General features: G+C 47.6%; 3 protein-coding genes across 4 annotated transcripts in view; 1 reads left to right on the top strand and 2 right to left on the bottom strand.

Annotated features, from left to right (window-relative positions):
- Nucleotides 1-12,251, bottom strand: part of Abcd1 (ATP binding cassette subfamily D) — a 104,048-nt gene extending 91,797 nt beyond the window's left edge. The window contains exon 1 of the mRNA XM_050175080.3: nucleotides 10,954-12,251. Coding sequence (XP_050031037.1) covers nucleotides 10,954-12,003 — 1,050 coding nt within the window. The 5' untranslated portion in view covers nucleotides 12,004-12,251. The remainder of the gene's footprint in view (nucleotides 1-10,953) is intronic.
- A 13-nt stretch (nucleotides 12,252-12,264) lies between these two features.
- Nucleotides 12,265-21,941, top strand: LOC126527293 (uncharacterized). Of its 2 annotated transcripts, none has more exons than XM_072284447.1 (10): nucleotides 12,265-12,440; nucleotides 12,774-12,903; nucleotides 13,005-13,056; nucleotides 13,382-13,453; nucleotides 13,597-13,758; nucleotides 14,206-14,296; nucleotides 14,897-15,026; nucleotides 15,666-16,552; nucleotides 16,655-16,694; nucleotides 17,896-21,941. In XM_072284447.1, the coding sequence occupies exons 1-10, from the start codon at nucleotides 12,276-12,278 to the stop codon at nucleotides 18,813-18,815; spliced, it is 2,649 nt and encodes an 882-aa protein (XP_072140548.1). In that variant the 5' UTR covers nucleotides 12,265-12,275; the 3' UTR covers nucleotides 18,816-21,941. The 2 variants fall into 2 exon arrangements, with proteins under 2 accessions (XP_072140548.1, XP_050031036.1); XM_050175079.3 differs by lacking the exon at nucleotides 12,265-12,440 and adding an exon at nucleotides 12,454-12,701.
- Nucleotides 19,208-27,534, bottom strand: part of LOC126527295 (proton myo-inositol cotransporter-like) — a 26,391-nt gene continuing 18,064 nt past the window's right edge. The window contains exon 9 of the mRNA XM_050175081.3: nucleotides 19,208-26,913. Coding sequence (XP_050031038.1) covers nucleotides 26,681-26,913 — 233 coding nt within the window. The 3' untranslated portion in view covers nucleotides 19,208-26,680. The remainder of the gene's footprint in view (nucleotides 26,914-27,534) is intronic.

The following is a 27,534-nucleotide window of genomic DNA, read 5'->3' as shown; positions in this document are numbered from 1 at the left end:
ACGTTTTCTTACCAATTAAACTTTTCATCGACAGAGTTTCTCTAGACAGTTTATCGAACGCCTAACCGAATTTTCTAAAGTGCTCTCACTTCCTTTTTTCGCCTTTTTCTGTGCTGCTTGACACTACTTTGTGACCTGTACCTATATATCTCCCGTAACATACGTTCTGCTCATGTGTACACATGTACTGACTATATTCTTGCACATCCTATTGAATATCCAATAAAGTTTTCGAAGCGACAAGCCTTCGTTGGGAGCTGGCACAATCACTCCATGGCCGCGAAGATCTTTAGCTGTTCAACTACAACCTCGCCAATAGATCAACAGAGCATACGTTATACATATATACAAGGAAATGCAACGCCTAGCTTTGAGACATTCCATCGCCAGTTAAAAGGAAACCGATTATTACCCCGAACATCTGGGGACTTCGTTACGTAATGTCTGCTTTGGAAAATTATAAGAAAGCGATTGGTACACCGGGAGCGTTTGAGCGTTGCTTTACGCAAGTCATACGGCCGGTTATGATGCGAAATATCTCGCGGCTTTGCGAAACACACTACCCCAACGAGCAAAAAAAAAAAGGGAACTAGGAAGAAAATTTTGGGCCACTCACGTCAACTCTTCCACGCAAAGAAAAAAAAAAAGACTTGAAATTGCAGGGAAAAAAAACAACAAGAAATGGTAATAAGCGATAGAGAGCTCGCCGAAGCATAAACGCGTCGCCTCGAATCCCCATGCACGAAATTTCCCACTTGGGTGATAATCGACTACCGCGGTAACCACGCACGGTACAGGTACAATTGACCGCGAAACATCCCCCACCGAAGGATCGCAAGACCAATCGGTGGGAAGAAAACACGCATAATGGCATATTATGGGTAAAGAGTGGAATCGAAAAAACGGCTTGACGAAACCCGTAGTCCCCGACATTAGGCAAGAGGTATAGGGAGGCAGCATTTGCAGCAAAAAGGAAGCGCTAAAAAGCAGAAGTGCCCCAAAACAATCAGGTCCATCGCGGACGACGCTTTGAAAACGATGGCTGGTTCGTGCAAACCCGATATACTAAGCGCTGCAGCAAACATGTGAGAAACTGCCTGCAGACGCGGGAGAAACCGACTGTGACGTCATCTCTGCTGCCGGCGTGGACAGCAGCTCATTCTAAAAGAAGGGCGCCCAGGGCTTTTCGTTTGAATTTTGAGCCGTTTCCGCGGCGTGAGCATACGCATCCGTCGGTGAAACACTTTGAAGACACGATCGTCACTGCGTGGTGTATAAGCGCTGCGCCTGCTTGTTTGCAAATGCTCAAATCTGACGAGGCAACAACACTTTCGGGCAGCCCCAGAAGGCGAACCGATCAGCACGAACGGGTCGTAACGGTCCGAAATAGTATCGCTGTACGCATAAAATTGGTGCGGGAGTAAGAATGCAGCTACACGGCAATACACGGCAGCCGTACCGATGCTAGAGCGTCATCGTGTGAGACAGAGTTTATAACCAGAGAGGATATTTGAGCTGTAGTTGTTGTTGACCAACCATTTCTACCTCTACATAGCTACTGGTGCAAAGTGCTGGCAGCGACATAACTGTTAATACGGAGCCTTTCTTTTTTTAATATTTTCCTTTCACAAAACCACCCAGGTGAACGAAAGGATCACTTAAGGATCACTAAGGGTGCAAGTCGGTCTACAGCTCCTACTTTGAGGTTGTTTTTTCTGTCTGTAACTCATGCCCTTACACTCTTTAAAAGAGTTTGCACCCCTTTGGGGCTTATCTTGTCCCACAACGATAATGGTCATCTGTCCTGCTCGCGTTTCCTTTCTTGAAAACTCGGCGCTCGCTACTTTCCTGTCGAGAATGCCGTGTCACGCTGATAAACCGCATGCCCTTCGTGACTTGGAAGTATACCGGGCTCGCAGCGTTAAGGAAAGGCGGACAAGACAGATGACGATTATTCTTGTGTGGCAAAATACGACCCAATATGGTGTACACTTCTTAAAAAAGAGTGTACATCCTTAACAATGGTACACGTCGGTTTACAATGCAGCACGCTCACCAAAAAAAAAAAAAAAAATATCTATTGTAATGGTGTACCGGCGTCCCTCCGCTTCGGATGCGTCGATTCGCCTCGATCAGACTTGAAAAAAAAAAAGAACTGCCTGGACAGGATTCTCGAGCAGCTTCGAACCCAGGAGAGCATGCGGCTCACAGTCACTCCCCCCCCCCCCCCCCCCTTTCTGCTGGATGGGTTAGTCGCGAAGGCGTGACATGCTGTCACGCGGTGGCGCCTTTCCAGCCGGCCCAGACGGGACGCGTCCGGGCACGCGAAACGGCATCTACAATCGGGCGTCACGTGATCAAAGTTTCTTTTTTCTTTGTCTGTTGGAAGATAACAGCGTTCTATGCAGATCAGCTGATCGACTTGACTCTAGAGAAATTGTGGAAGCTCTGGAGATAAAAAAGAAAGGCTGGGGATCGAATCTTTCGCCAGCATGTGCCGTTACGTTATCGAACGAGGACGTCTGCTTCCTATCGGGACCTGCTATTTGTACGCGCAGATCGGGGGCGTTTCTTCTTTACACGGGACTCCGCGATCGCAACGCCGGCACGTTGTTTTGCTTAAATAGAGAGTTTTAGCAGAGCGTTTACGGTCCGCTCCGCTCAGACCGGCCTATCACAACAATTGGCACGCCGCCGCTCAGCAAAACGCTACTGGGAACGCTGACGCGCGTGCGCACAGCACACATAGCGGCAGCGGAACGTGGGACGCTGACCACGTTCCGCTAGGAAACTGATTTAGCGGTGCGTCAGGGAGCGTGTAGTTGCTTTCGTAATCGTTTTACCGCCAAGCTGAGAGCACGTCAGTGGCATCTCTGGAAGGCGCTCTTGTTAGATAAGCGAAATCAATGCATTCGGTGCAGCCACCGGTGCGCGTGAAACGTGTGCGGAGCGGAGCGCAAGCAAACGCTCTGCTAAAACTGTCTAATAACTAGCGCAAGAGCGGATAAGGGACACTAGAAAGGTGACAAGGACAAGCGCAAACGTCCAACTTGTGTTTATACACATACATATAGTACATACATACATTTTCGTAATAAACACCAATTGTTACTTTGCGCTTGTCCTTGTAAATTTTTTAATGTCCCGTGTCCACTCTTGCGCTAGTCACTTCAGCATGGAATACCAACTAGCCCGGTCTCACACCCTACTTTATTTTGGCCGCACATGATGATGATGATAGCACCCCCTTTGAAACGGGGCGATGTCACATGCCACCTAGCTCGCTTTCTAAAGCTGTCTGGTGCATTTAAATCGTTAAATATCTTAATATCCTGAGCTATACACTATCCGCTGTGGAAAGTTCGCTTTAGTTCGCGTAATCCGTTCCTCCGCGCCACCTATACATATCTCCGAGAGGTCTGTTACTAGCCTCTGCCTCCCCTATAGTTTCATTTCTTTGTCCCCTATACGTACTGACCTCGACACCTAACGCATATCGGTCGAGCCCGCTACTGCTTCCATCCGCATTTATCGCTACACGAATACTCTGACATTCCAAGAGAGTGTGTTCAATGCATTCTGTCCCATTTGCACGCGTTATGCACGAATCCCCCCCTTCATCTGAAGATTTTCTCGCATAACCACTCGTGCTTAAGGGCTTCGCGTGGTGGGTGGGACACCCTTGCCCTTCGAGCTACTTTGAAACTTTCTTTTTTTATTCGCTCTCTACTTCTGATTTCACTTGTCTGCAGTTCCGTCTATTAGCTGGCTTCCCCCCCCCCTCCCTTCCTCCAATCCAGTACGCATGCTGTTTAAGACACACCGACCGACGCCACCGAGCGGCGAGAGAGTGCTCCGTTTTCACGCGTGGCGAAATCCTTAGTGGGGGGAGGGGGGTACGTAACAGAAGCGGGACAGCCCAAGGATAGGCGCGCGATTAAACGAGCCGCGCGGCCGGGCGACCCACAAACACCGTATAACGCGCCAGCCCCCTCCCCCCTCTCCCGGAGGTCACCCGTTTCCCGTTCACCCTCGAGGCGTGGTGGCGGTGCTGCTGGTGGCAACGATGCCATCGCCGCAAAAGAGAGCTATAAGCCTGACCCATATCAGTAGCGCCACAACATTCATCCGGCGACCGATTTTCAGTTATTCCAAGACGGCTTTCACTGGCGGTCGTCTGGCGTGCACTGACGTCATCGTAGCCACGCCACGCTGGTGGTGTACCGCTACGGCGATCAGATGCAGGGTCTGTGACACCGGGCGAAAGCTATATCGACGTGTGCGCCTCGTTTGTAAACCAGCACGGTGGAAGCGGCTGCGCCCGTTTGGCGTCTCGTGCGGCCCCGACCAAGGCCCGCCTGCGGATAGCGCAAGGCCCCGAACACTCTGCCTTATGACGTCATGCTAGTAGGACCGACTGCCACAGAATCTTCAGCGGGAAGGGCTAACTGAAACCTCCAATATCGTTTGTCTAATTTTACTAGCCCGACACCATTTTCTGCCACGGAATCTAATGGGAACGCTTCCGCGTACGCCGCGGTAACTCTGACGTCACCACTTTCCTCCCGCCGGGCTTGGCAGCGGAAATTTCGGCCACGGAGTAGCATGACGTCATAAAGCGGAGTGCGCCGGCCTACAGTGATATCTAGGTGACGTTGCCGCAACACAGCCGGTATAAGGTAAGGGCCTCGCCACTAAACTTTCCTTCCTTCGTGTAAGTAGGTTACGCGCGGCACTGAATACAGTACGCGCTGACGTCATCCTTGGCGCAAGCTACCTACAGGCACGACCACCATGCACGGCCTCGTCGTGGGACATACACGGCACCGGCGACAAGCTGCGCAGATGCGACTAGAGTGGAAGCTACAGCGTTGGAACTGTTTCGCGTCGAACCATTTCAGGAGCACGGTCCCGCTATTGGTGCAGCGTTATTTGCAGCACTTCCAAGGGGCAGCCGTCTATTGCCGGGGTCGGCGGGAACTGCACGGAAAGCACAACGGCGATAACGCTCGGTCCGCTCTTATCGCGTAATCTTTCTTATCCGCCACCACTGAGCAGCTGGCGACGGGAATCGATATTAGGTGCTCTAGGCGCTCTACAACTCTAAGAACGGAATGGGTGTGCGAGAGTAAAACATTCTTGCACCTCCGCGTCAGAGCGTTGTCCGTTTGGCCATATATACGCTCCAAAAAAAAAAAAAAAAAAGTTTACACCCTTCGAGGCGTGTCTTGCCCCCGAGCAATAACGGTCATCAGTTGAGGGGTCACTATTAAATGCGTAATGATTTCCATGCTCACCCAACAAGGAAAACTGTCCGTCCGTCCGTCACGTAAGACGATCGCTTTCAAGATAGGGCCCGTAGCAGCGAAAGAATTCACCTTCGTGCTGCATCTCGCTTCAACGCGGACTGAGCAGCGAGAACGCACAGCAGACGAAGCTATCAGCGCTCGGCGCACCCTGTCCCCATCGCAGATTGCTTTCAAGATTGGGCCCGCGTGGCCGCGTCATACGCAGCTGCCGCCGGTTTATCGCGATTCATAATGGTCCGACGCGGATCGATAAGGCGCTAAAGAGCGATAACGGCTTATAATGATCGGAACGCCATCGGCGCACCTGGAGCCGCCATCCTGCCGTAGTTTGCCTGCGTCATCAATTCTTTTTGCGCCGCCGTCCGCAGCAGTTTGTGTCGCAGCAGCGCTTGTCGTTTCTACTGGCCGGATCAAGTTTCACGACAACGACACCGGGCTGCGCGGAAACGAGCAAGTGGCGCAATGCTTACGCATACTTACGGATGCTATATACTGCCTCTCTGATTGGCTCAAAATGCCGCCATCGCAGAATTCGACAACATGGCGGAAATTAAATTATGGGGTTTTACGTGGCAAGTGTTTGATCTGGGCAGCAAAAAAAAAAAAAATCGTGCCTACGTCGCAGTGTGGGGACGCATACTCGACCGAGGTCTGCACGCTGAGGAATAGCGATCGTAAATGACTAACACTGTTTGATCTTTTCGAGGAAAACAAACGTAGCGTGTCTTCTCTTCTTTTTCCCCCTCTACCATGAGAAATGACTCCATTCGCAAGAGACAGCTTCGTGGTGACAGCAGCAGCAGCTGTCTCACTGTGTGAAAAGTGCAAACACTCTCGGCGAACGCCCTCAACGAGTGCAAGCGAACGACCAAGGGCACACCGAACAGACGGCAAAAATGAAAAGGTCGGCAGCAGCAGCAGACGACGACGCGAACGGCTTAACCCAGTCGTGTCTGGCGAGAAGGGCCGATTTCGAATTCTGTAGGCGCACTATAGTCGTAGCCTGCCTTCCAAAGGCAGCTGTAGCTGCCCCCTCCGGCAATCTTTGCGGTGAATCTTGCCAAGAGAACCCCTACGGCCGGTGTGCCGGCAGAGGGGGAGATAGAGAGGGTAGGGGTTGCAGGAAGACGGCGGGGAAGGGGGGTTAGGGGGGGGGGGGGGGCGAGAGCGCATAGAGATGTAAATGATCAAAAAACGAAAAACCGAAGCAGGAAGCCGAGTGGACATTGCACCCGGCGGCTGGGCACGTGATGAGAAACCGCTACTAGCGTGTCGTTCCTCGTCACGTTATCTATAGTACGTCCGCAGCCGAGCACGACCCATCGCGCGCACACGTCACACAGCGCCCACGCGACCGACGCGGCATCGAGGCACATATGTCCGTATATTATAGTCACGAGGACGACGAAAGCGTAGCGTACGATGCACCTCGCATACATCTCGGGTTTCCTACTTATGACAGAGACAACTCTGGTGCTAGCAACTGCACGGCACGTACATACAATCATGTATGGCAGTTCACAGCCCAGGCATGACATATACGGTGTGGTGGAAGACGGCGGCACCGATATTTGCCTGAATTTTCGTCCTCCGGGCTTCAAACGGCTTTGCTACACAGCTTGTTGACCGTCGTATAGACGGCATGTTGCTCGGGTGCGTGAAGGCTAACTGCTTCACCATGTTTAGAAGTGTATAGAATAAAAATTGTAACAGCGCAACACAAGGCGAGCGAGTAATAAGCACAGGAGAGAGCGCTCTTTACTCTCTCGTCCTGTGTTGCGCTGTTCCTGCTTTTATTCTAAAGATAACCAAACCAGCCTCATCAAACACGCTGCTAGAAGTGTATAATTCCTTGAATATGCGAAGACATAAAGCGTAACAAGCGCCCAGGGCAGTAAGTACCCAGTAATCTTTTTCGAAAGGGGGGGGGGGGGGGGGAGCTCCCACATCACCGTGGACTGGGAGGAGGAGAAAGGGGGAGGAAGGCTTGAAAGGCCACATACTGACAGAGAAATTTTTTTTTTTTTTTTGGGGGGGGGGGGGGCACGTACCCGGATGTGCCACACCCTGGCTACGCCACTGCTACCGACGTCTGCACTCTTCGGCAAAGTTACAACCTTTGGGGTGTATCTTTGCCACACAACATCGCCATCTGCCTTGCTTGCGTTTCCTTTCTTGAAAACGCCGCGCCCGCTACTTTCCTGTCGGGAATGCTATGTCATGCTGATTACGCGCATGCCGTTCGTTACTGGAAAGTACCGGGCTCGCCGCGTTAAAGAAAGGAAATGCGGACAAGACAGATGACGATTATCGTTGTGTGGCAGAAGGGTGTAATTTTGCTTAAGAGTGCACAACAGTAATCCTCACCTGTCCTGCGCGCCTTTCCTTTTTCATATAACTCTGCGTGCCCGGTATTTCCAGTCTATGAATGACCTGCGCGTTATCAGCGTTACATAGCATTCTCTACAGCTCACTCTTAAACATATGTACACCCTTTGGGGTAGTATCTTGGCACACAACAATAATCGTCATCTGCCTCGCTTGCGTTTCCTTTCTTGAAAACGCTGCGCTCGCTACTTTCCTGTCGAGAATGATCTGTCATTCTGATAACGCGCATGCCGTTCGTGATTCGAAAGTACCGGGCTCGCAGCGTTAAAGAAAGGAAACGCAAACAAAGCAGATGACGATTATCTTTGTGGGACAAGATAAGCCCCAAATTTGTTTTTAGGAGTGTACAGCGTACGTAGCAGAAAGCAACGAAGATAACGGTTGTTGTAGTAACGCTGCCGTTCGATATCGTTACTGTTTTGTGCTTGTCTCGCTGGTCACGGTTTTTTTTTTTTTTTGATGCCCAACAAGAAACCGCCCCCCTAAGAACTCGTGTGCGCAGCAAAATGCGTGCATGTCTGCGACAGGCAGTATCGGTGACGACATCGACAAAAAACGACGACCCTATAAAAAGATATAGCACGCCTTTTCGTTCGCCCAGAGCTCGAAGCTTCTGTGCAATACAGTCGCACTTCATTAACGATTAACTTCACACTCGGGAAGCTTGCAACGGCACAGACAGACAGGGTGCCCACTTTTTTTTTTCTCGATCACAGCGACTTCTCCTGCGGCCACATTTCTGTTACCGATTGCGCTTGCCTCACTATCTTATCGGAATTATAAAGACCCTCCAAGCATGTAATACTCCTCTGGTTCCCTTTCGCAATCGGAATTAAGGCTTCCAACGGTATGGAGACCGAAGAGCGAAAACTGCTTTTGCGAGCAGAATTTATTTTTCGCGCAACGTTTGACGAAACATTCGTTAAACAATCGTAGAACGAGCCCGAATTCGTAAACATTACTGAAAATTCGGGAAAGTTAGCAGGCCAGTTGGCTTCTCCCGGGCCAAATCATTTCCCGCTTCATCGCTCTTTTCACGCTCTTCGCCACCCTCCCGACGATAGCACATTTTCTTTTCCCCTTTCAAGGACTACACCCCAGATGCTTGTTAAACCTGGTTAAACCAGCGGACAACTTTCTATGGAAAAGACGGGGAACCGCAAGGGGGAGGGCGAAGTGCGCTTAAATGAGAGGGCGCTTCAGAAAACAGGGTCTACATTTTCAATCCGCGTTAGTTTGAAAGCCGGGGGAAGTGAAAACAAACGGCATTATTTACAGCTTTAAGCGCATATAGCTACGGATACGTAAACTTTTTTCATAGCTTGCTTATTTTAGGCAATTCTTGTACACAACCTGCGAGGATGTAAATCAACAATTCCGATTCCTGCAGTCGCTATACGCATTTCTCCATCAATTGCGACAAATTTCATTCGAATCAGTCGAGCAGTTGTCCGTTGAGGGACAACTTCTGCGGTTCGTGTGCGCTTGAATAGGAAAATAGGAGTTGGCCCCCGGAGATAGGAGGTTGCTCTTAACCAGGCTAAGGCACAAGTCTTCCCACATTGTGAAAAGTAAACCCGGCTGGGGCATTTTTTTTTTAACCAGCTGCCCCCTGTGGAGGCTCTTTTCTTTATTATTGTTATTGTTTATTAAATCCTGCGCCTTTCGTAAATGCAACGTCTGCTACCGTGCACTGAAGCATAAGGACGAAATTGTTTCGCGAATTTTCCGGGAAGAAATTAAAAACCAACCGCCTCCACGCTTCAATTTCTTTTTCACTTAAACCGAATCTAATTTTGGCTGGCCTTATCTATCATTTTTTTTTTTTTCGTGTGTTTATTTCTTCTGTAAGTCTCGCGCACTATACCAAGTTCGGCGTGATGTATACCTCGAAACCCGCGATCCGCTTTGAGCTTTCGATATCACATATTGTATAGTATCGGGATTTTTTTTTCTTTTTTTTTTTGTTTTTTTTTAGTTTTCGCATGCGATAGTGTAGTAAACCCAGCCCGAAACAGTCTGGCATCCAACAGTATTCTGTTCACACAACAGGGGCACACAACAGTTCTGTTCGGTGTGCCCTTGGCCTTTCCCGAGGACAACCTCCCAGTCACCCCTCCAACCAGTATCACACACTATAAAAAAAAAAAAAATTAAGCAATGACTACACAGTTTCCCGCTCTTAGCAACTTCGGTACTAACCTTTTCTGCATTGACGTCACACTGTCGTGTGCGTACACCCTTTCGGAATGGAAATGTCAAGAAATTCTACGTGAGACACTTGTGCCGATGCCTAAGCGCTCTGAGCTTCGAACGGGCGCAAGTGAAAGAACCGCACGCTAAAAAGTGCAATTTAATAATCCACAACGCATTCGCGCGGAACAAGCAATCGGCGATCGAACGATGGCCACATTACAGTTCAAACCTCGCTTTCGATATCCGCAGACCAGTTTAGTGACGGGGAATTCGCTCAGTTACATAACTGTACGGTTAGATTAGAACCAAGACTACGAAAGATTTGTTGGTTTCGCGTATAACCGAGTTGTCAGGCGACTGAAATTAAGGAGACAGTTTGGCTTTTTGAATGAAAGACAGAATGAATACTACAACTACAATAATAACAATACCTTTGCCAAGCCCCTGCCAGACAATGAGGTTGGCAGGCGTTCTCGTGTCCACAAAGGAAGTTTCGACTCCCAATTAAAACTGCATAGAACTCCTCATGCGCGATGGATGCTAGAAGTGTGAGCGAAGGTTGCAGCAGCGCTTGATGCGCATTGAGGCGATTCTGAATCGACATCAGCTACTGCTCGAGCACCTCTGACGGTGTCATGGTCTTTCACCTAAATCGCCTCTCGCCGTTTACAACAAGCGTTGCGATAGCGGCGGCTGCTTCAGCTCAAAAGTTCACAGCGTTGTCACGAATCATGCTTTTTAGTAGATCGTTGCTTTTAGTAGATAACACAATAGCGCATGCCATGTGACAGGTCGCGCGCGTTTTGACTAGGGCAACAATACAACCGCACGCGAAACCCGAATGCCACCAGCCAGACTACCAAAGCGGGCAGGGCAACGTAAACAAACAGAACGTATGGATACAGTACGTCTGCTTGTCATTTCAATATTGGACAACTGCGCAACTACGATGCTACACCCTGTGCTGGCGGGTTCCCTGCCATACCAGTGCCCGCACTGCGCCCCGTAAGATGCGTTCTTCGCAGTGAAACACAGATCGCAGCTAGCTAGCAGGCCTCACCTTGTGACCGCCGTAGAAGGCGATCTCTTCGGCGTTGGCGATGAGCCTGGAGTGGACGAATCGCAGGTATCCCTTGCGACGAGCCTCTTCGGCGACCATCTTGCCGAAGCGGGGCGTCATCTTGCGCAGGATGAGGGCCGTCACGCCGACCGCGCAGAAGGCGACGGCGGGCGCCGGCACCCCGTACGCGCCCATCTCGTGGGCCATGCGGAAGAGCGTGAACGTGATGACCACGACGTCGAGCAGCGGCTTGGTGATGTGCGAGTAGAGGTGCGCCACCGACTGGCTGAACGTGGTGATGTCCTCGGTGAGACAGTGGTCGGCGTTCTCCAGGCGACCGTCGAGGTTGCTGACGCGGTAGTACGTCTGGTTCTTGAAGTACAGTCCGTACGCGTAGCGGACCAGCCTGGTGCGGAAGGCGAGCGCGAGCTGGCTCTCGAGGAACCGGATCAAGCTGTTAACGAAAGTGGCCGGGATCGCGACCAGGAGCCACTTGGAGAGCTGCAGCGCGAACCGGGTCATGTCCTTGCGCACGATGAACTTGACCACCTGACCCTCGAGTCGGGCGACGTAGATGGAGAGAAACGTGCGAGACACGAGCGAAAGCGTGTGAAGCAGCAGCAGCGCGCCTTCGATGGTCCGCACTCCGGGGATCATGATGCGGATGAGCTTGAAGAGCTGCAGGAGGAACGTCTTGTTGAAAACCGGGAACGCGCGCAGCGCGGCCAGCGTGCTCGCTGTCCTGACGTTGTTGTCGTCCGCTCGCACCGCATCGGAGGGCGTGACGGCGGCCAAAGCGAGGTCCGTCACGCTGTCCAGGCCGACGACGTCTAGCCGCGTCGTCTTCTCCGGGCTCGTGGTCGAGATTCGGTCCTGCGCGGCTCGGGCTCTCTTCTTGAGCGACTCGGCGACGTTCGAGACGAGCGGGTAGCCGACGCGGATGACATACGCGGCGAAGATGCCGGCCGCGATGCCCCGAGTGATGCGCTCCCTAGGCACGCCATGCGTCTCGGAGAACTTCTCGATCAGCTTTGACAAGGTGTTGGTCATAGTGGTCGCTCGCTGCGGCTACGCACCACTGCTGCGCTCTTGCTCGGGTGCTGCGCCTTCACGAGCGACGCGGCGTGCCCTCTTTGAAAGCGGAGACGGGAAACGCCATTTCCTCGAAGAGCGTCGTCTTGCGATCACTCCGGGTCAGGTTGCCTCTGCCGTTCCGCAGTACGCGGCGCGGCTCCTTCCTTTCACGGTCACGCAAACGCACTCACCTCACACGGCAGTCCACAGCAACAACACGGACCGACTGGAATGCAGCGCGCAGCGCAATGAAGCACACGATAGATCCCTCACCTAACCAACCTGACAACTTTGCGGGAGCGCCGCCAGCGCCGCTTCACTCACCGACCGCAGCGCCAGCACAGCCACCAGTAAACAATCTTCCTACGATGCCAAAATTAGTTCTATGTCGCTTCATTAACCTTGACACATGCGTAAGTATGCATTTATATTTATTAAGCATAAGAATACTAAGATTTATAATTGTTAAAGAAGCATTGTGACACTCGCAAAGTGTAAGTTTGTACGTGCAGTGAATTCTACCGCTAACCGCAGTGTGTCATAGCGCGCCCGAATGCGTCATTCGGCGGCGGCGGCGCCCTTGCGCGTAGCAGACGACGCATGTTTTCGCTATGAATTGGACCGGTGGCGCGAGGTCACGGGTGCAAAGAAAACTAAAGCAGATGGCACAGCGGGTGAGACCGTCGCTAAAGTTCAATTTGGACCCCTGGCTTTGCACGTTATATGAACCGTAGCTTGTCATGCAGGAGTTCTTCAAGAAGCAGCGATTGCAGAGCACACTGGAGGCACGCAACACACAGTGGCCCGATGTCCATGGGGGGAAAGACCTACAAAGACTGGACATGTTCTCCAAGCACATCGCACCCGCGTCGACTGGTTAGTTGACATTGACTGTTCATTACAGCGGGTTCATTACGACGTTCCTTGAACAGATCAATACTTTCACACATGGCACATTTATTCATTTATATCCGCAGCGCTGGATAAGGAAGCTTCTACCTTGGCGTGCTCAGAGTATCCTCAAAACGGGTACGTTCTGTGCTAATAAACAAACATTTTGTTACGAATTCAGTGGTTAACATTCCCTTTTCTAATTTTTTTTTTCAATAAAGAGAAAAAGGGGCGAATGGCGTTGAATGACGTTTTTCATACTTTTCAATTGATGCTCCCCGATTCATTTTCTTGTCTTACGTGTAACACAAAAATTTAGCCTTTCTTGCAATGTTTGCTTTCAGAAACGGTGAGACATAAGGGAAATATAATTTCTGTCATCATGTTCAGTTTCCCATAGTGGGTGTAATCTATGAGATGAAAGGATAACAACACACCATTTTTTTTTTCTCCAATGGGACAGGAACAACGAGGACCCCTGCCCTACCATGGAAGAGGTTAATCAAGAACCCCAGAGCCAAGACAGCTACTACAAGTATAAAATCCCAATAATTCCTCTTTACTATAAACCAAACTTTGCAATGTGCAACTTTTACTATAATTACACATAGCGCTGATATGTTACATTGTAATGTGTTTACGGGTATACATTTTGTTTTTTCTCTCTTTTCTTTTCAGCCCAGAGTGGCTTCAAGTGAGCTGTGAAGAGAGCCAGGGTTCTGTCGCCATTCCACATTACAGCAATGATGACGACGGGCTGATTGCTGGTGTCGACTTTCCAGAGGACAACCCTCCAGTGACCCCTCTGACCCATCAGCTCAACTATACAAATTCTTTGTGGTAAAAACGATTATGAAGCCTTGTTGCTAACTATGTTATGCAGCAATTACGCACACTGAGGGATGTAGTAATTAAGGCATAAGTGCAGCACATCCTATTTGTTTCATTCACCCAGAAGAACCCATCCGTATATCGCTGTGAAAGATTAAATAATTATATTAGCACAATACTAAATATGAAAGGGCATGAAAGAAGTAGTTTTGCAATGTAACCATTTGAAAACAACAGTTTAGAGTATCTCAGAGAACAGATAATTAGGCAAGGATGCTGCACACTTAAAAATAAAATTTGCAAAGTACACAGTATGTTGTCCTCTACGAATGCGAACTGACTCAAATGCCCATTTTGGATGCAACTTGGAAGCGTGGATGAAATCATATTGGGCAGCCTTTAGGATAATGCTTCCATTCAATTGTTTGTGAGGCCTGGCATTTCACTTCTTTTCAGTAATGGCCAGCCCATGGCTATGGATCCTATGTTCCCTTGGCCGGCAGATGTTGACCCCAATGAAGAACCATTGCCCAACTCTCCGGTGGATGTAAGCATGAAATACGCTGTGCAAGTCTACAGCACACTTCTTAACGTCAAGAACAAGTGCAGCAAGCTCCTGCTTTAACGAAAGCCATCTGGGAAAACTAAGGCTGCCCAAATAATAAAACAAATGTTGAAAGTGCTCACAAATAAATACATAGGGAGCTGAATGTACAGGATTGATATCTTTACTCCTAAACAATGCACTGTTTGTTGATCCCACTCACCATTTTTCATTACCAAGACATTATGCCCTGTCCGAACTGCCAACTGTTCACTTTTCAGCAATGACAAACTAGTGGAATTCTTTATCGGACGTTTCTGTGTCTATCACGTGACCTGCATGTATAGCCACTGTAATTTTCTCTGCATTGTACATGCCTCTTGTACATGCACGTTACATTTTCTTCACCCTCCATTTGTGAGGTTCACTGAAGAAAACAAATAATTTAATCTCACTAATAAGTCGGCTGGAGTAGAAGTAGAAGTTTCCTGTGCTATGACAATACTGACAAGCCCGATTTGAAGTCGCATTAATGGCATTTAGATGTGTGCACGGCAACATCTTACCGAAGCCCCCTTTATACTTGCCAGTCTTGCTTCCCAGGATCCCAGGACACCATCAGTGAGGTGGGCGTTAAGGCAACAACTACAAGCCAAGCAATCCTGGAGCTTACGAAGCAACGACATCGCTTCTTGTTCATCACTCACACCAGCCACTACAGTATCATACAGAGGTATGTGAATTCCATGGTAGGCACAGCAGCAAAGAAAGGAAGTTAAAAATTAAATTCTGGGGGTTTACGTGCCAAAACCATCCTATAATTATGAGACACGCCACGGTGGGGGACTCCAGAATAATTTTCGCCACCTGGGGTTCATTAACTTGCACCGGATGCACGATACACAGGCATTTTAGCGTTCCGCAGAAGCTAAATTAAAACAGGATATACAACATGTCACTGTAACTCGTCATAAAACTGAAAATTCAGATGTCTAGAGATCTAAAATAATGTTACACGCTGATCCCTCAGGTTTTCAAAACACCAGCTCGGAAAGGTTCAAGAAGAAATGAAATGCTACGAAAACCCCACTTTCTTTAACCGAATTAGATCACCCTGTCAAACTTTTGGCAAGCTTGTCCGAAGCACCTCATTTCCATTCTGCATTTCATCTACAATGAATTTTCTATTTCTCAGCCCGAAAATGTTAAGTCTGGACTTAACAGTGAAAAGCGTTTTAAATATCAACATCGTGTAACGTAAGATCAAGTGCAATCTGTGAGTAACACAACTAACAAGCTCTTATCACATATGCTGCACAAGAGGCTACATACCAATGTTGCAACTAACAGCACTCACCTGCATACTTCACAGGTTCACCTAGCGACAGCGGTTTGTCAGTGATGGTGCAAAACTACCTCCAAGACGCGGCAGCCAACAAAAGAGACATGCTTGGCCTGCAACAAATTGCCACACAAGGCCACAGTGCAGTGCGGCTTGGCCGTCACCCAAGAACAAGCATTCAAGGCACGCCATTGGGCAATGCTCCACCACTTAGTGGTGAAAGATTTCCCCAAGAAATCCCAGCAAACAGAATGGCTAGTATCCAGCACAACCAAGTGCAACACGATGCAAGAACTGTCCGGCAAAAGAGAAAAGTTCCAAGCTCTCCAAACAGTGCCTCATCCTCCTTGGTGGACAATGCCTGCCACTTGGGCACAACGGTCAGTAGGAGAGAAGCACCCAACCTCCAGCAATCCATTGCACCAGACGCCATAAGTATGCAGTCCAGCCATCAAAGAGCTAGGAACATTCCCAGCACACCTTACAGCAAGTCGTCGCTGCCGGGCCGAAACTGCCACGAGGATGTAGCGAAAAGGGAGGGAGAGCAACCCAGGATCCCACAAAAAATTGCACAAGACTCGAGAAGTTCCCACCATAGCTTTCAGTGCCAAAGAGACATTCAAAGAACCCCAAGTGCCCAAACTGCATCAGCAGCGACTGGGGATCGACTCGACTTGGTGAAAAACAAGGTGGAATGCACTCATGTCCAACATGTTGCTGAGCAAGACACCAGAACACCAATATCCAGCCTTCAACAAAGGAAACCGGTCTCTGCAATCCGCACGCCAACCACCAACATACAAACAAAAGCCATTCCCACCCTTCTCACAAATCCCCACGCACAGCCCAGCATTCAAGACGAAAGCCATACTCAAGCAGAATCTTGTGACAATAGCTTTGATGCCAGCTGTTTGGAGGTAAAACTTTTTCATTCAACATTTTTTTTTTTTCGGCAAAGGCGTGTTACTAAACATGTGACATACAGCATGAACATATGACAACTGAGAGTTGCATTTCAGGTAACTCCGAAGTCAACAGAGATGACAGTAGAGCATCCAAGTAAGTATGTCATTCCATCTCAAACGGGACTATCAAATCACAATTAAATGCAGCATCATTCGCAACCTAGCTCTGCAGCAATGATCGCGCTCCCCCCTGTGCTGACTCGGAGACTGTGGCATTCCGCTACTGAGCGAAAGGTCGCGGGTTCGGCTCCTGGCTGCCACGGACAAATTCCAATGGGGGCAGAGTGCAAAAGTGATTGCGTACTTCAATTTAGGTGCACGTTACAAAAGCCCAGGTGGTCAAATTAGTCTATAGCCCCTCACTATGGCGTCCCTTGTAGCCTGTGTTGCTCTGGGACATTAAACCCCACACAATTTGGTTTAATGATCTTGCTAAATACTATCACTCATGGTTAGGACAATCATTAAATAATGTGAGATGTATACTTGATCACTAACACCAAAGGTGAAAAGTTAAGCAAGAACGATAGATACAGAACACGTTGCAAGACATCCAAAGCTTTCACCTGAACAGAGCTTTCATAAACAAGAAAATGACCATAACAAGGGACGAGACTAAAACATGATCACTGTGAAAACGCGTTTCCCGCTCCTGATGGCATCTCGAGCACTGTTCAAGCATCTTTGATGGGGCACTGCTTATAAGAGTTTGGTGTCCTCTTACTAAGCTACTCTTATTCACCAATGTCGGCGGTGCATTGTCAGAGTAAAATTTAGAAGATCCCTCAGATAATGCAAGCTTCCATTGCTGCACAATCTTGCAGATCAACCCCCAATTCTCTCGGGAATCCCATCTTCCATTGCAATCCTTTCAACAACAGAGGCATCTTTTGGCCGAGAACAAGCACAAAGAGATTTTGAAGACTATAATCTGCCTTTTCAGCAAGACATTTGCCTTTACTGTTTCTTCAACTGTGCAGCAAGCTATATTAGGGATTAAAGCATTACTACACCGTATTTGAAAGGGATGGCACTTTAAACCAATTGAAAGAGACTTGATTAGCACAAATGTTTAAATATAAACATGAATTAACATCTCATGTTGTGTATCTACTGCGTAAACCAAAAACCATACATGAAAGTAGAGATATATTGATGGCAGGTGCATCAGTTATAATCAGATAAGTTGCCCTGCAATTTATTCGTCCCTCTCAGCAAGCTACCCTCGTACGAAAAACTAGTGTGTCATACCTTGACTCCCGCAGAGTTCAAAATTCAGTGCTTTCATTGTACAGGTGTGACAGAAGTGCGAGACATGAACAGCTTCTACAAGAGTGCCTGGATTCTCCAACTCCAGCACGCTTATCACTTGCGGTTCATGGAGGAAATCAAGGCACAGATCATGTACAAGCCCCCTGACCGCTTTTCAATCATGTCTGCTTTTGAAGATGTCGATGACCACTTCACCGGACACAAAACCCGTAGCTCATCGTTGCCATATAGGACACTCGACGAGGAACTGCAAATTTTCTTCTCGTCTGGCAACTCAACTGCGAGCCAGGATGTGAGAAAGGACACCAGGGTGGTGTCAGGAGCACGGGGACAAAGTCAGGAGCAAGACCAAGGGACTGTTTCATTGGAACACAGCAGCGCTAAGAGAAGACCTGCAGCAGAAATGCAAGCACATCTGCACTTAGACTCCAGCATACATCAGTGTCACGGCACAGCTGAACACTGTGGGCATGCTGCATCCGGAGGAAAAATTCTCACTTTAGAGCCAGAGACAGTGCCCAATTTCCAACCGTGTTCCCCTCGGGGATCTGACAACGCACAGCTCGGACGACCAGCTTTCAGCCAAGAATCGGACACACAAAGGAACTCCGACTGCCCAGTCTCGAAAAGTGATAGTCAGAAATGCCTTGCAGTCAAAAAGGAGCAGAGTACCATGACTAGCCCAAAGGCCAACCTTACAGACACAGAGAGTGGGGGCATTCTTCAACAGACGTGTACAATGGGCTTCAAGACTGAAGACGTGCCACGCACACTGCATACAAACTACTGCAGCTGCGGCATGCCCAAGGTTGACAAAGCTTGCCAGAGTCAACCAGAGGTCGTCACAGTGGGCACGTGGTGCGATGACAAAATCATGCCTGATCAACTGCAGGGCGGCGACCACGGATCTATACAAATAATGCCTAGTGGCGAGAAATTATGAGGTAACCCTGCACACAAAAGCATGAAGCAAAATTGTTTATCTGTAGAGTCCAGCAGCTACATGTGTATATATACTGTACGGCTTCATTCCAATAAGTGCCTCACGTCTACGTTGATCTCCAGTGCCACCAACAAGTCTTATGAGGTTTCCAAGCAGAGGCAAGCTGCAGGAAACAGTGTGTCCGGAAAATCTAACCTATTATTAGTCTGCGCAAACTTTCAATCCCATAACTTTGGCGTAGTGAACTCCCAAACAACAAGCAGCTTGGATCCTTGTTTGCAGATGCAAATGTATCTTACAAGTTCATTTTGAAAGTGAATAACATTTCTCTCACAGAAGCTGGTCAAACCATGTTGTGCTTCTGTGAAAACATGACAACGAGGAAGAAAACGCACATTTGCCGCGTGCTTTTAATGCCACGCAATATACAGGTATACACAAAAGAGTGTACAAAGCCGTCATGTACTGACAAGACAAAACAAGTGCATGGGAAACTATTGCTGCTGCGTCAAGACACAAATACTTCGGGTCAATGCATCCGGTAGTCGGGACTGTGCCTACGGAGAAGACATGAGTGCGGTGGGTGACACGGCGTCCCTTAAAAGCAGCTTGCTGTCCCAACTCTCTGTAATAAATGTGCTTTCAGCTTCCCTCGAGCCTTTGTCCGCCAACGTGCTTATGCAGTGTCGCCACGCATACACAAACAGCTAACTGACCTGCTTTCCAGTAGCATACAAAGACTGCAATCCAGCTGCCAATAATGCAATAAGCGAGAGCAGTTAGATTTGGTGTGTACTTAACCATTCAACGGCATTGCACTAAAATGGGACGTTAGCAGAAGGAAGGAGAGAGGGACATTAGGTAACGAACTATCGTTTGTCAAGAGTTGCTATTCAGATTTGAAACATTTAAGAAGGGTTTCTACAAAACCATGGAGGCCATTGCGGGCAAAAAGAAAAGACGGACAAGAAAAGAGATGGTCATAAAAAGAAAAGGCGATAGCTGCAGTAATCCTCTTTTGAGACCTCACATTTGGTAAATCTGCATTTATTTTGGCTTTGTTTTATCAATGCACTCTTTCAGCACACATCAATCGCCTTTTTTAAATGTTTAAGAACTAGACGACCACTCTTATAACAGTTGTATAACATCCTTCAATAATCTTCCTTCGTTCCACTAACATTCACCTTCGCAGCGGTTCTTATAAACAAGCACAACGAAGGTCTAGTGCAAATCTGGCTGTTATTTTCAAGCGGGTCTCAAAAATGTGATATCGTTCACATAACAAGTCTGCGCACACATACAGCCATATAATTTCTTCCCTGTGTCTTCGTCCGGCCATTTTCACACACTCAACAGCCTCTAAACATGTGGCACCAACCTCGGCGTTGTGCATAACACCTGGAACTGTGTGCAAAATGGGAAGGCATACAAACACGAGCCTTCGAAAAAACGGGCAAATAGACTCTGCAATCACGTCACAACAAGACTTCTAGACAACACGTTATTGTTATACAAAGAGTGCTGTAGATTCTCTCTGCACGGTGCAATCGTAGTAGTACTATGAGGATAACAGCACGTCATTTCAACAACACCACCACAGGAGGCAAAAGGTGTCTAAGTGCAGTCAGAGGAAAGAACATTAGAAAAAAAGAAAAGAGGGCTATCCCAAACTATGTGCATTGCGCTTTGAGGCCATGGGATCACGTGGAAGAGGAATGCATTCTTTGTCAAATGCTGAAAGCACCAGTACAGCTCACAAACAAAGGGTAACAACTCCAATGTGCGAGCACCTTGACGAGAGATGCGTGCGAAACTGTTGCTGCGGGAAAACAGCCGTGGTCTCGGCATGCTTGAAATAATACACCACAATGGCTGAATGTTGGTCATGTTCATGTGCCCCCTCCAAAGAGAAGGAAGGCGGTAGTCGGTATAACATACGACGCAGTGCCAACCTCAACACGATTCTTGCAAACGACAAACAAGGTAAGAGAAAAAGTAGAAGGCCGTACTTTGTCTACATTTCTTCTGGTGGGCGCACTACATCTCAAACTTTGTTACAAAATATGCCACTAACACGTCCTCGTATTTATCCTCTGCTAGAAGCGCTTTAACTGAAAGCCACTCCAGTTGCACGGTGTCATGGAAGTATTCACATATCGAAAGACAAGTCTTGGTACTCTCTACTAATACTCAGTTTGAGTGGTCAATCCTGACCATGTCACAACCCAAGTAACAGTAAAAGCATGGCCAATGTAGTCCCAATATAGGGCCAGTACTGGCCAACACAATGCCATCTGTGGGCCAGCATTGGCGCACAAGGTCCAGCAGGGGCATATATTGGCCCCACTTATTCTGCCGTCAGGGTCGCAGTGGCTTCGGCACGCACTCGAAAAAAAAAAAAAAGCAAGCACTGAGAGAGCAACCCCATTATAACAAATTTCTCTCATTAAGCACAACAACCATGAAACAGCACATTCCTGGCCATGCAGGAGGCAAACCCTACCTATTACTAGCATTCTAAAAATAAATTACATATTGGTGTTTCCATGTAGTCTCTTTGGACAAGCAAGCGCGAAGTGATGTTAGGGATCGCACTAACATGGCGAGCCTTGCTGGTGCTGTCCCAATAAACAAGGGGCAGCGATTAAAACAGGTATGTGTGGACTTTGTTGGGGAGTGTGATCTGTCTTGCATGTCTACAACTGCGGGCTTTGTAAATATAGTGCATACTTATTTGTTTACATTAAGCTATGAAGGCTACTGCAGGCAAGAGCAAGAAGGAGATAATTGTTTAACAGGGTAGCTTGGGGAGGGAGCTGTCACCCGCCCAATTAAAGCTGCCACAGACACATGGCTAACGTTATTGCTGCTGGTCGGTATAGCTCATTATGGGGACGTGCACTTGAAGGTCATACAGCGGCCTTGGCCACACTAGAAAAAAAAATTTTTATGCAACGGCCAAGTGTCGCAGAGACAGCACCTCACTATTTACAAAAATATAATATAAAAGAATAATACTGCACAGCATGTGTGAAACAAACGCATAAATATTACACAAGCAAACACAATGCACGAAAATCCTGAAGCACAAAAAATACAGTACACAACAATGAAACAACAAAAGATATTGGACCTCTTTGAAAACTATCACAAAAATAAGGAGTTAAAAGGAAGGCCGTTAAAAAAGAGCAGAAAATTAAATGAAAGAAGGTATACTGATTTTAAAAAGTTGGGCCCCGAAAGCAGCCCTTCAGAATGCTCTGAAAAGCGCTCGCTACTTTGTCTCAGCTAAAACATACACAAAGTGCATGCCTTATACTTAAGCAAATCAAGATGTACACGATGTGCTTTATTTGTTACACTTCCAAACCTCTGTCACATGAACAACGTCACTTAGAGAGCAGTCAGCTGCCTTCAGCAATTTCTCAGTGTAGACAGCCAACTTTGTGTGTAGCTTGTCATGAACAGAGCAGGTTGGCAAATGCCTGAGATCGTGAGCAAGAACTCGCATTCTTAGTAGGGAATTCAGGGTCTTCAGCTGAAGCGACAGCTTTCGATACATTTTTCTAGCTGTGGTTGGCTTTTCTCGATCTACCCCTCAAAAAGCTGCGAGAAATAGAAGACAACAAAAATGCCTAGGCAGAGCTGGTGTAAAGTCACTACAACACTGAGGTTATTGGGCTGTGGCATTCTCCTTGCTGAACGTGTTCATTTGACATAAGTGTGGCCACGTGACTGCTGTATGATTATGTAGGTGATATTCAACTCGCTGCATGCCCTCGTTAATGTGGACATGACAATGCCCCACGCTATATGGATCACACTTAAGGATCAAAGAGGAATGATCTCTGAATTCTGCATATTCGAAGGCGTCAAAAAATTTTCATGACATCCTCTCAATCTGCACTTATTTCCAAGTCCACGTTTCTTGCTTAGCCATTACCATAGCCGCTATCGAGTTACGAACTCGTTCAAACTTGTCAAGTACATTGACCCCACACGGAAGTGGGTCATAGCTGATATGTGGCGATAATCACGCTCGTGTTAACGTGGGCACACAGCCCACACAGGCGTCACACACAGGGGGCACACAGCATTAGGCGTCACAGTTGTTGTAAAGTGGTGTTCATGACCACCAGGCACACCTGTGCAACAAGCTCAAATCTTGCACGCAACCTGCACGCATCATGGTTTATCTAATGCCACAGTCTCAGTTGATACTACTCATTACCCCGACCTCTCAGCTTATGTAAATGAGCACGATGATAGCTAGGTACAAGAGGGGCCATCGAAGCAGGGTTAAAGAGGCAATAAGTCATCCCCACAACACAGCCATTGCTCAAAAAAAAAAAAAAGAAAAAGTTCCATTTTGCTTATGATAGGGGAATTTCACCATGCTTCTCAGCGCCACGAACGTGGTCTTCCATGGTGCCACTACAGTCTCCAATTTGCCTTTGAGCTCAAGTTCCAAGAAAAATCTAGAGTTGAGCAAGGGAGGTTGCCGCATTGTAGATTTCATCACTTTCCTTTTTTTTTTTTTTGCTGCTGTTCTTGGGGCCTATATTATGGCACTTCTGGGGAGGCTGATTTTGTTATGTATGCATAAGCGCAGAGTGAGGACAATGAGAGAAATCGCGATCACCCGCCAATGCCATAACTTTCAACTGTACTTGACATTCGCACCACTAAAGGCTACAACTAGTGGCAGCATCCAACCCAACCTTGGAGTAGTGAAATCGTCTTGTAATACAGGCCAGTTGTTCATTTGGCCGCAACTTTTGAGTATGCCCACATGTTCAATGACTATTGCCTTGCCATGGACAAATTATTGTGAACAAGCTGAAGGAAACTGGTCAGTTTTGTTTTTGTTTTTTCCTTTCAAACTTTGCTCGGTATGTGAGACAACTAGGCTATTCTGCGCGTTGAAAAGGATGTCTGCTCCACTGCTAATCTTAACATGACTAGCGTCAGCTTGGTCTTAGCCAGCATGCAAACTAATGACAAGCTTGGAAAAGAGAAGGTAACAACAACACACTTGGTGAATAAAAATTTCTGAATGCTTAAAAACAAGATCGCCTTTCCTCAACAACAAGTCATGAGCTCCACAAGAACTGTAGAGTTCATTATTATCGTTAACACAGTCAAGTGCAAGCTCTAAGCCTTCATCAGTGTGCAAAATCGGCACCACCTTTGGAGATATAAAAAATTTATCAAGATGATGCTTGTTATTTTGGCTTGTATCACAAAAGAACTTTGTTCTGAAGAATGTACGCAATCCGGCTTTTAGGACACAAGCCGATAAAGCAAGTATTTTAAGAGCCATGCACTGAAAATCAAGATTGTGTGATGGTAAATAGTCTGGATGGTTTCGTCAATGTGAAGGCTGAAGCCTACCAAACATATCACACGGATTCTTGTCATTCACATCCCAACAAAAAACAAGTTACAATGAAAGCTTTTGTTACTTCTGGATTACTGTTGTCGATGGTTACATAAACTCGTGCTCCTTCACAGCAGCTTCTCACAGCAAATGTACCTTGCTGGACAAAGCTAGACACATAGGCTGTCTGGCCTGCGAAAACAATGTCGACAGAAATGAAATGGCATGCCCTAATGGGCAAGCCATTCTATCACTGCAATAGAATCGAGCAGCCTGTCAATCCATCAACACAACAAGCAATTTAGTACCTCGCTTAACATGTTACCTAACTAAACAGGCATAAACAATCTTCACAACATAGCAACAAAATCAACAGCTAGAATTTTCCAGATGACATGCAAGAGAGTGCAATACACCCACCAAGACAGTTATATTTTCATAACGTCGTACCCTCTGCGGCACAATTTTGTTCCCAGAGCGATAACACTCATCATTCTTGAAACACTTCCTTCCTCCAATGCCGCATGCTAGGTATCCATCAAAAATGTTACGCGTGTCCGTAACGTTCCCGACAGAGTATGCGGTACACAAGTTACAGGATTGTGCACAAGAATTTCAGCAATTATTGCTGCAGAGCACCACGAAGGGCAAAACATCTGAAGGAGTGTAGGCTCTGTAAACAATTTCTCTAATGACGCCAGAGCATTGCTATCACGAGCTGCTGAGCCAGATATCCCATGGCCATCTGGCACGGTCAAATGCAAGGCACTATGGCCCACTCGATCGCATCACAATAGCCAAGCAGGTGCCTTCTGCATTGGACGACCGTTCTAACCATGCCAAACAGTGACAAGACATTTGGATCAACAGCCTGCGACGACAGCGCCCATAGACAATTGTCGATAGCACACCCTCCAGATCTGAGGTGACTAGTATCACACTTGTAGTCTACTTTACACGCATTCACGAAGAACAAAAAGAATCTCCGTGGCTGCAAAAAAAAACTCTGCATAAGCAAGATTCTCAGCGTAACGCAGATGACCGCCTTCAAGTCCCCAGCTTTTTGCCAGCAAAGTGCTGGTTTTGAAGTTGGCCGTTTCCAAATGGACCGAAAACTTAACGAGACAATATACATGACAGCCTAGAGCTGGGCTGACAGCACAATATAAACAAGCAAAATGTCCGAGCACTTATAGGTCCACAGAACCGTCTGTGCAAACCAGCTCTGCCACGTCTAAGCATGCAATGCACATGCAATGCACACATATAGATTAATAACATTATCAATAATAACAAAAAGATATTTCAGCTCGTGCATCAACTGGTCCCACACCACGACCAAGACTTCGGTGTTTTCAACCGCAGTTTAAATGAATGTTGGAAACGTCAGGCCAGTGTCCTGCGGAATAAGTGCTATGAAAAGAAGAATGCCCCAATTTTGCGCTCTTGGTCTCTTCCATTTAAGAGTTAAAAGCCATCTGAAAGGTAGAATAATTGTGACCCAGCACCAAGCGTGAATGCACGCCTGCAGGCCTGAAGCCAGCCTGAACAAAAAATTTATGACGCACTTTCAGCAGGCAAGCCGGCCGCTTGCCACTGTTTCCTTGCAATTAGCCAAAGTATGACAGCCACAGTTTTTGAAGTGCTGCCACAACCAAGAAGCTGCCAGCTATTGAATCGGCAATTTGTGTAGCATGTCATACCACAGGACGCAGGCCGTGTTCCCAAGGAATTGACAGCTTGCTTACGGACTGGCGTGGTCCCTTACATCTACATCACCACAGAAAAGGCATGATTGTTCACGCAGCAGTCAATACCTTTGACAAGAACCCTGTTCAGGGAAAAAGCTTACGAGTTGTTCTCCAGTCTATGAATACAGTCCTTGATACAATGGTGTATTCAATCACGTCACAGTATGTTTGCTAAAAAAAAAAATTCCCTGCAGACCAATGTGTACACAGGACCTGAGACACGCCAGTCCGTTGACTAGCAAGCAGTGGAATGGCTCATGTAGCCTATACTTGACGGCACGGTCAGCCAAATGAACCTATAGCCAGCCAACTATAGTCAACAGATTATGGTCTACGCACCACGATCTACAGACTGCCAGTCTGTGCACTATAGTAGTGTGCAGGCTGTGGTCTATAGACCATAGTCTACACACTATGTACCACAGTCTACCCACTGTGGTCTACAGACCACAGTCTGTGAAGTGGTCTGTGAAGTAAGCCTATAGCCTGCAAACAGACTGAGGTCTACACCACAGTCTGTAAAGTGAACCTACAGACTCTGGTCTGCAGACCACAGTTTAAGAAGTGAACCTATGGCCTACAGTTTATAGACTATCGTCTACAGACTGTGGACCACATAGGCTAACTCAGCAGTGGCCTGGCCTCTAACACGAATGCGAGTGGCGTGAATGTGCTGCATCACACCAGAACTACACTGCGGTAGCAATGGCACTCAGCAGCTGGCGAGAGCCTTAGCGGTCTTCCTCTCCGGAGTCTCCATCATCAGTGGTGTAGGCCTGGTTGATGCCACGGATGTGGACATACTGGACTGTCTTCTTGTTGTCGCGTGTTGTCGAGTCACTCCACCAGGGGTGTGCAAAGAGGTCGCTGACTTCTTCCAGGGACTTGCCCTTCGTCTCCGGCAAAAAGAGGAAAAAGAAGAACCAACCGAGTAGCGAGAGGCCACCGTACAGCCAGAAGGTGCCTGGCGACAGGAACAAAAGAAAAGCACACAATCAACAATTTTCTCTGCAGGCAATTCTCTTAAGATGCAGTTTAATACCACGTTTAGATGAGCTACGTGCCCGTTACATCCAGAACAAAATAAGAATTTCACATCGCCTGCGACAATGCGGAAACGAATAGTAGTAACAATCTCGATGAAAAGAACAGTTGCACCATCTGTCATGGCAACGATGAAACAAAGCGCACATTGTGCGTTGCTGTGACAGGTGGCACTACCGCTCTCCTGCAGTGAAAATTACTTTTCTTTCCCATGTGGCATTGCTCCGGACGAAGTCTACATCTAATTTATTCTTGGATGATATGGGCAAGAAATGCATTTAAATGGAGTATTAAACTGCGTCCACTGCACAATGACACATCTGTGAAAAATTTACGCATAAGCAAGCCAGCGAATTAGCGAGAGGAGTCATGAATGCGTGGCTTTCTTACTCCTGCAAGATTCAGTGCGTCAAAAGTACTACAAGGCCTTTATTACACAATAACAAAAAATCGAACTGAGCCCCTCAGATACCTTCATGCTTCTCAGTATAAGTAAGAATTGTTTTCACAATGTTCAGGCTAACATAAAATAGACTCAGAT

The sequence above is a fragment of the Dermacentor andersoni genome, chromosome 9 (genome assembly GCF_023375885.2).
Source record: "Dermacentor andersoni chromosome 9, qqDerAnde1_hic_scaffold, whole genome shotgun sequence".
NCBI classification, from domain to species: Eukaryota; Metazoa; Arthropoda; class Arachnida; order Ixodida; family Ixodidae; genus Dermacentor; species Dermacentor andersoni.
Note: the sequence above shows the minus strand (reverse complement) of the source record. Positions and strands in the feature narration are given on the sequence as shown.

What these genes read in the sequence shown, in the direction of transcription:
- LOC126527293 (XM_072284447.1), top strand. Translation starts at nt 12,276, where the DNA reads ATGAAGCACACGATAGATCCCTCACCTAACCAACCTGACAACTTTGCG. An exon ending in AACTATACAAATTCTTTGTG is followed by an intron (nt 13,759 to 14,205) that starts GTAAAAACGATT and finishes ACTTCTTTTCAG; the next exon opens with TAATGGCCAGCCCATGGCTA. An exon ending in TGCCCAACTCTCCGGTGGAT is followed by an intron (nt 14,297 to 14,896) that starts GTAAGCATGAAA and finishes CTTGCTTCCCAG; the next exon opens with GATCCCAGGACACCATCAGT.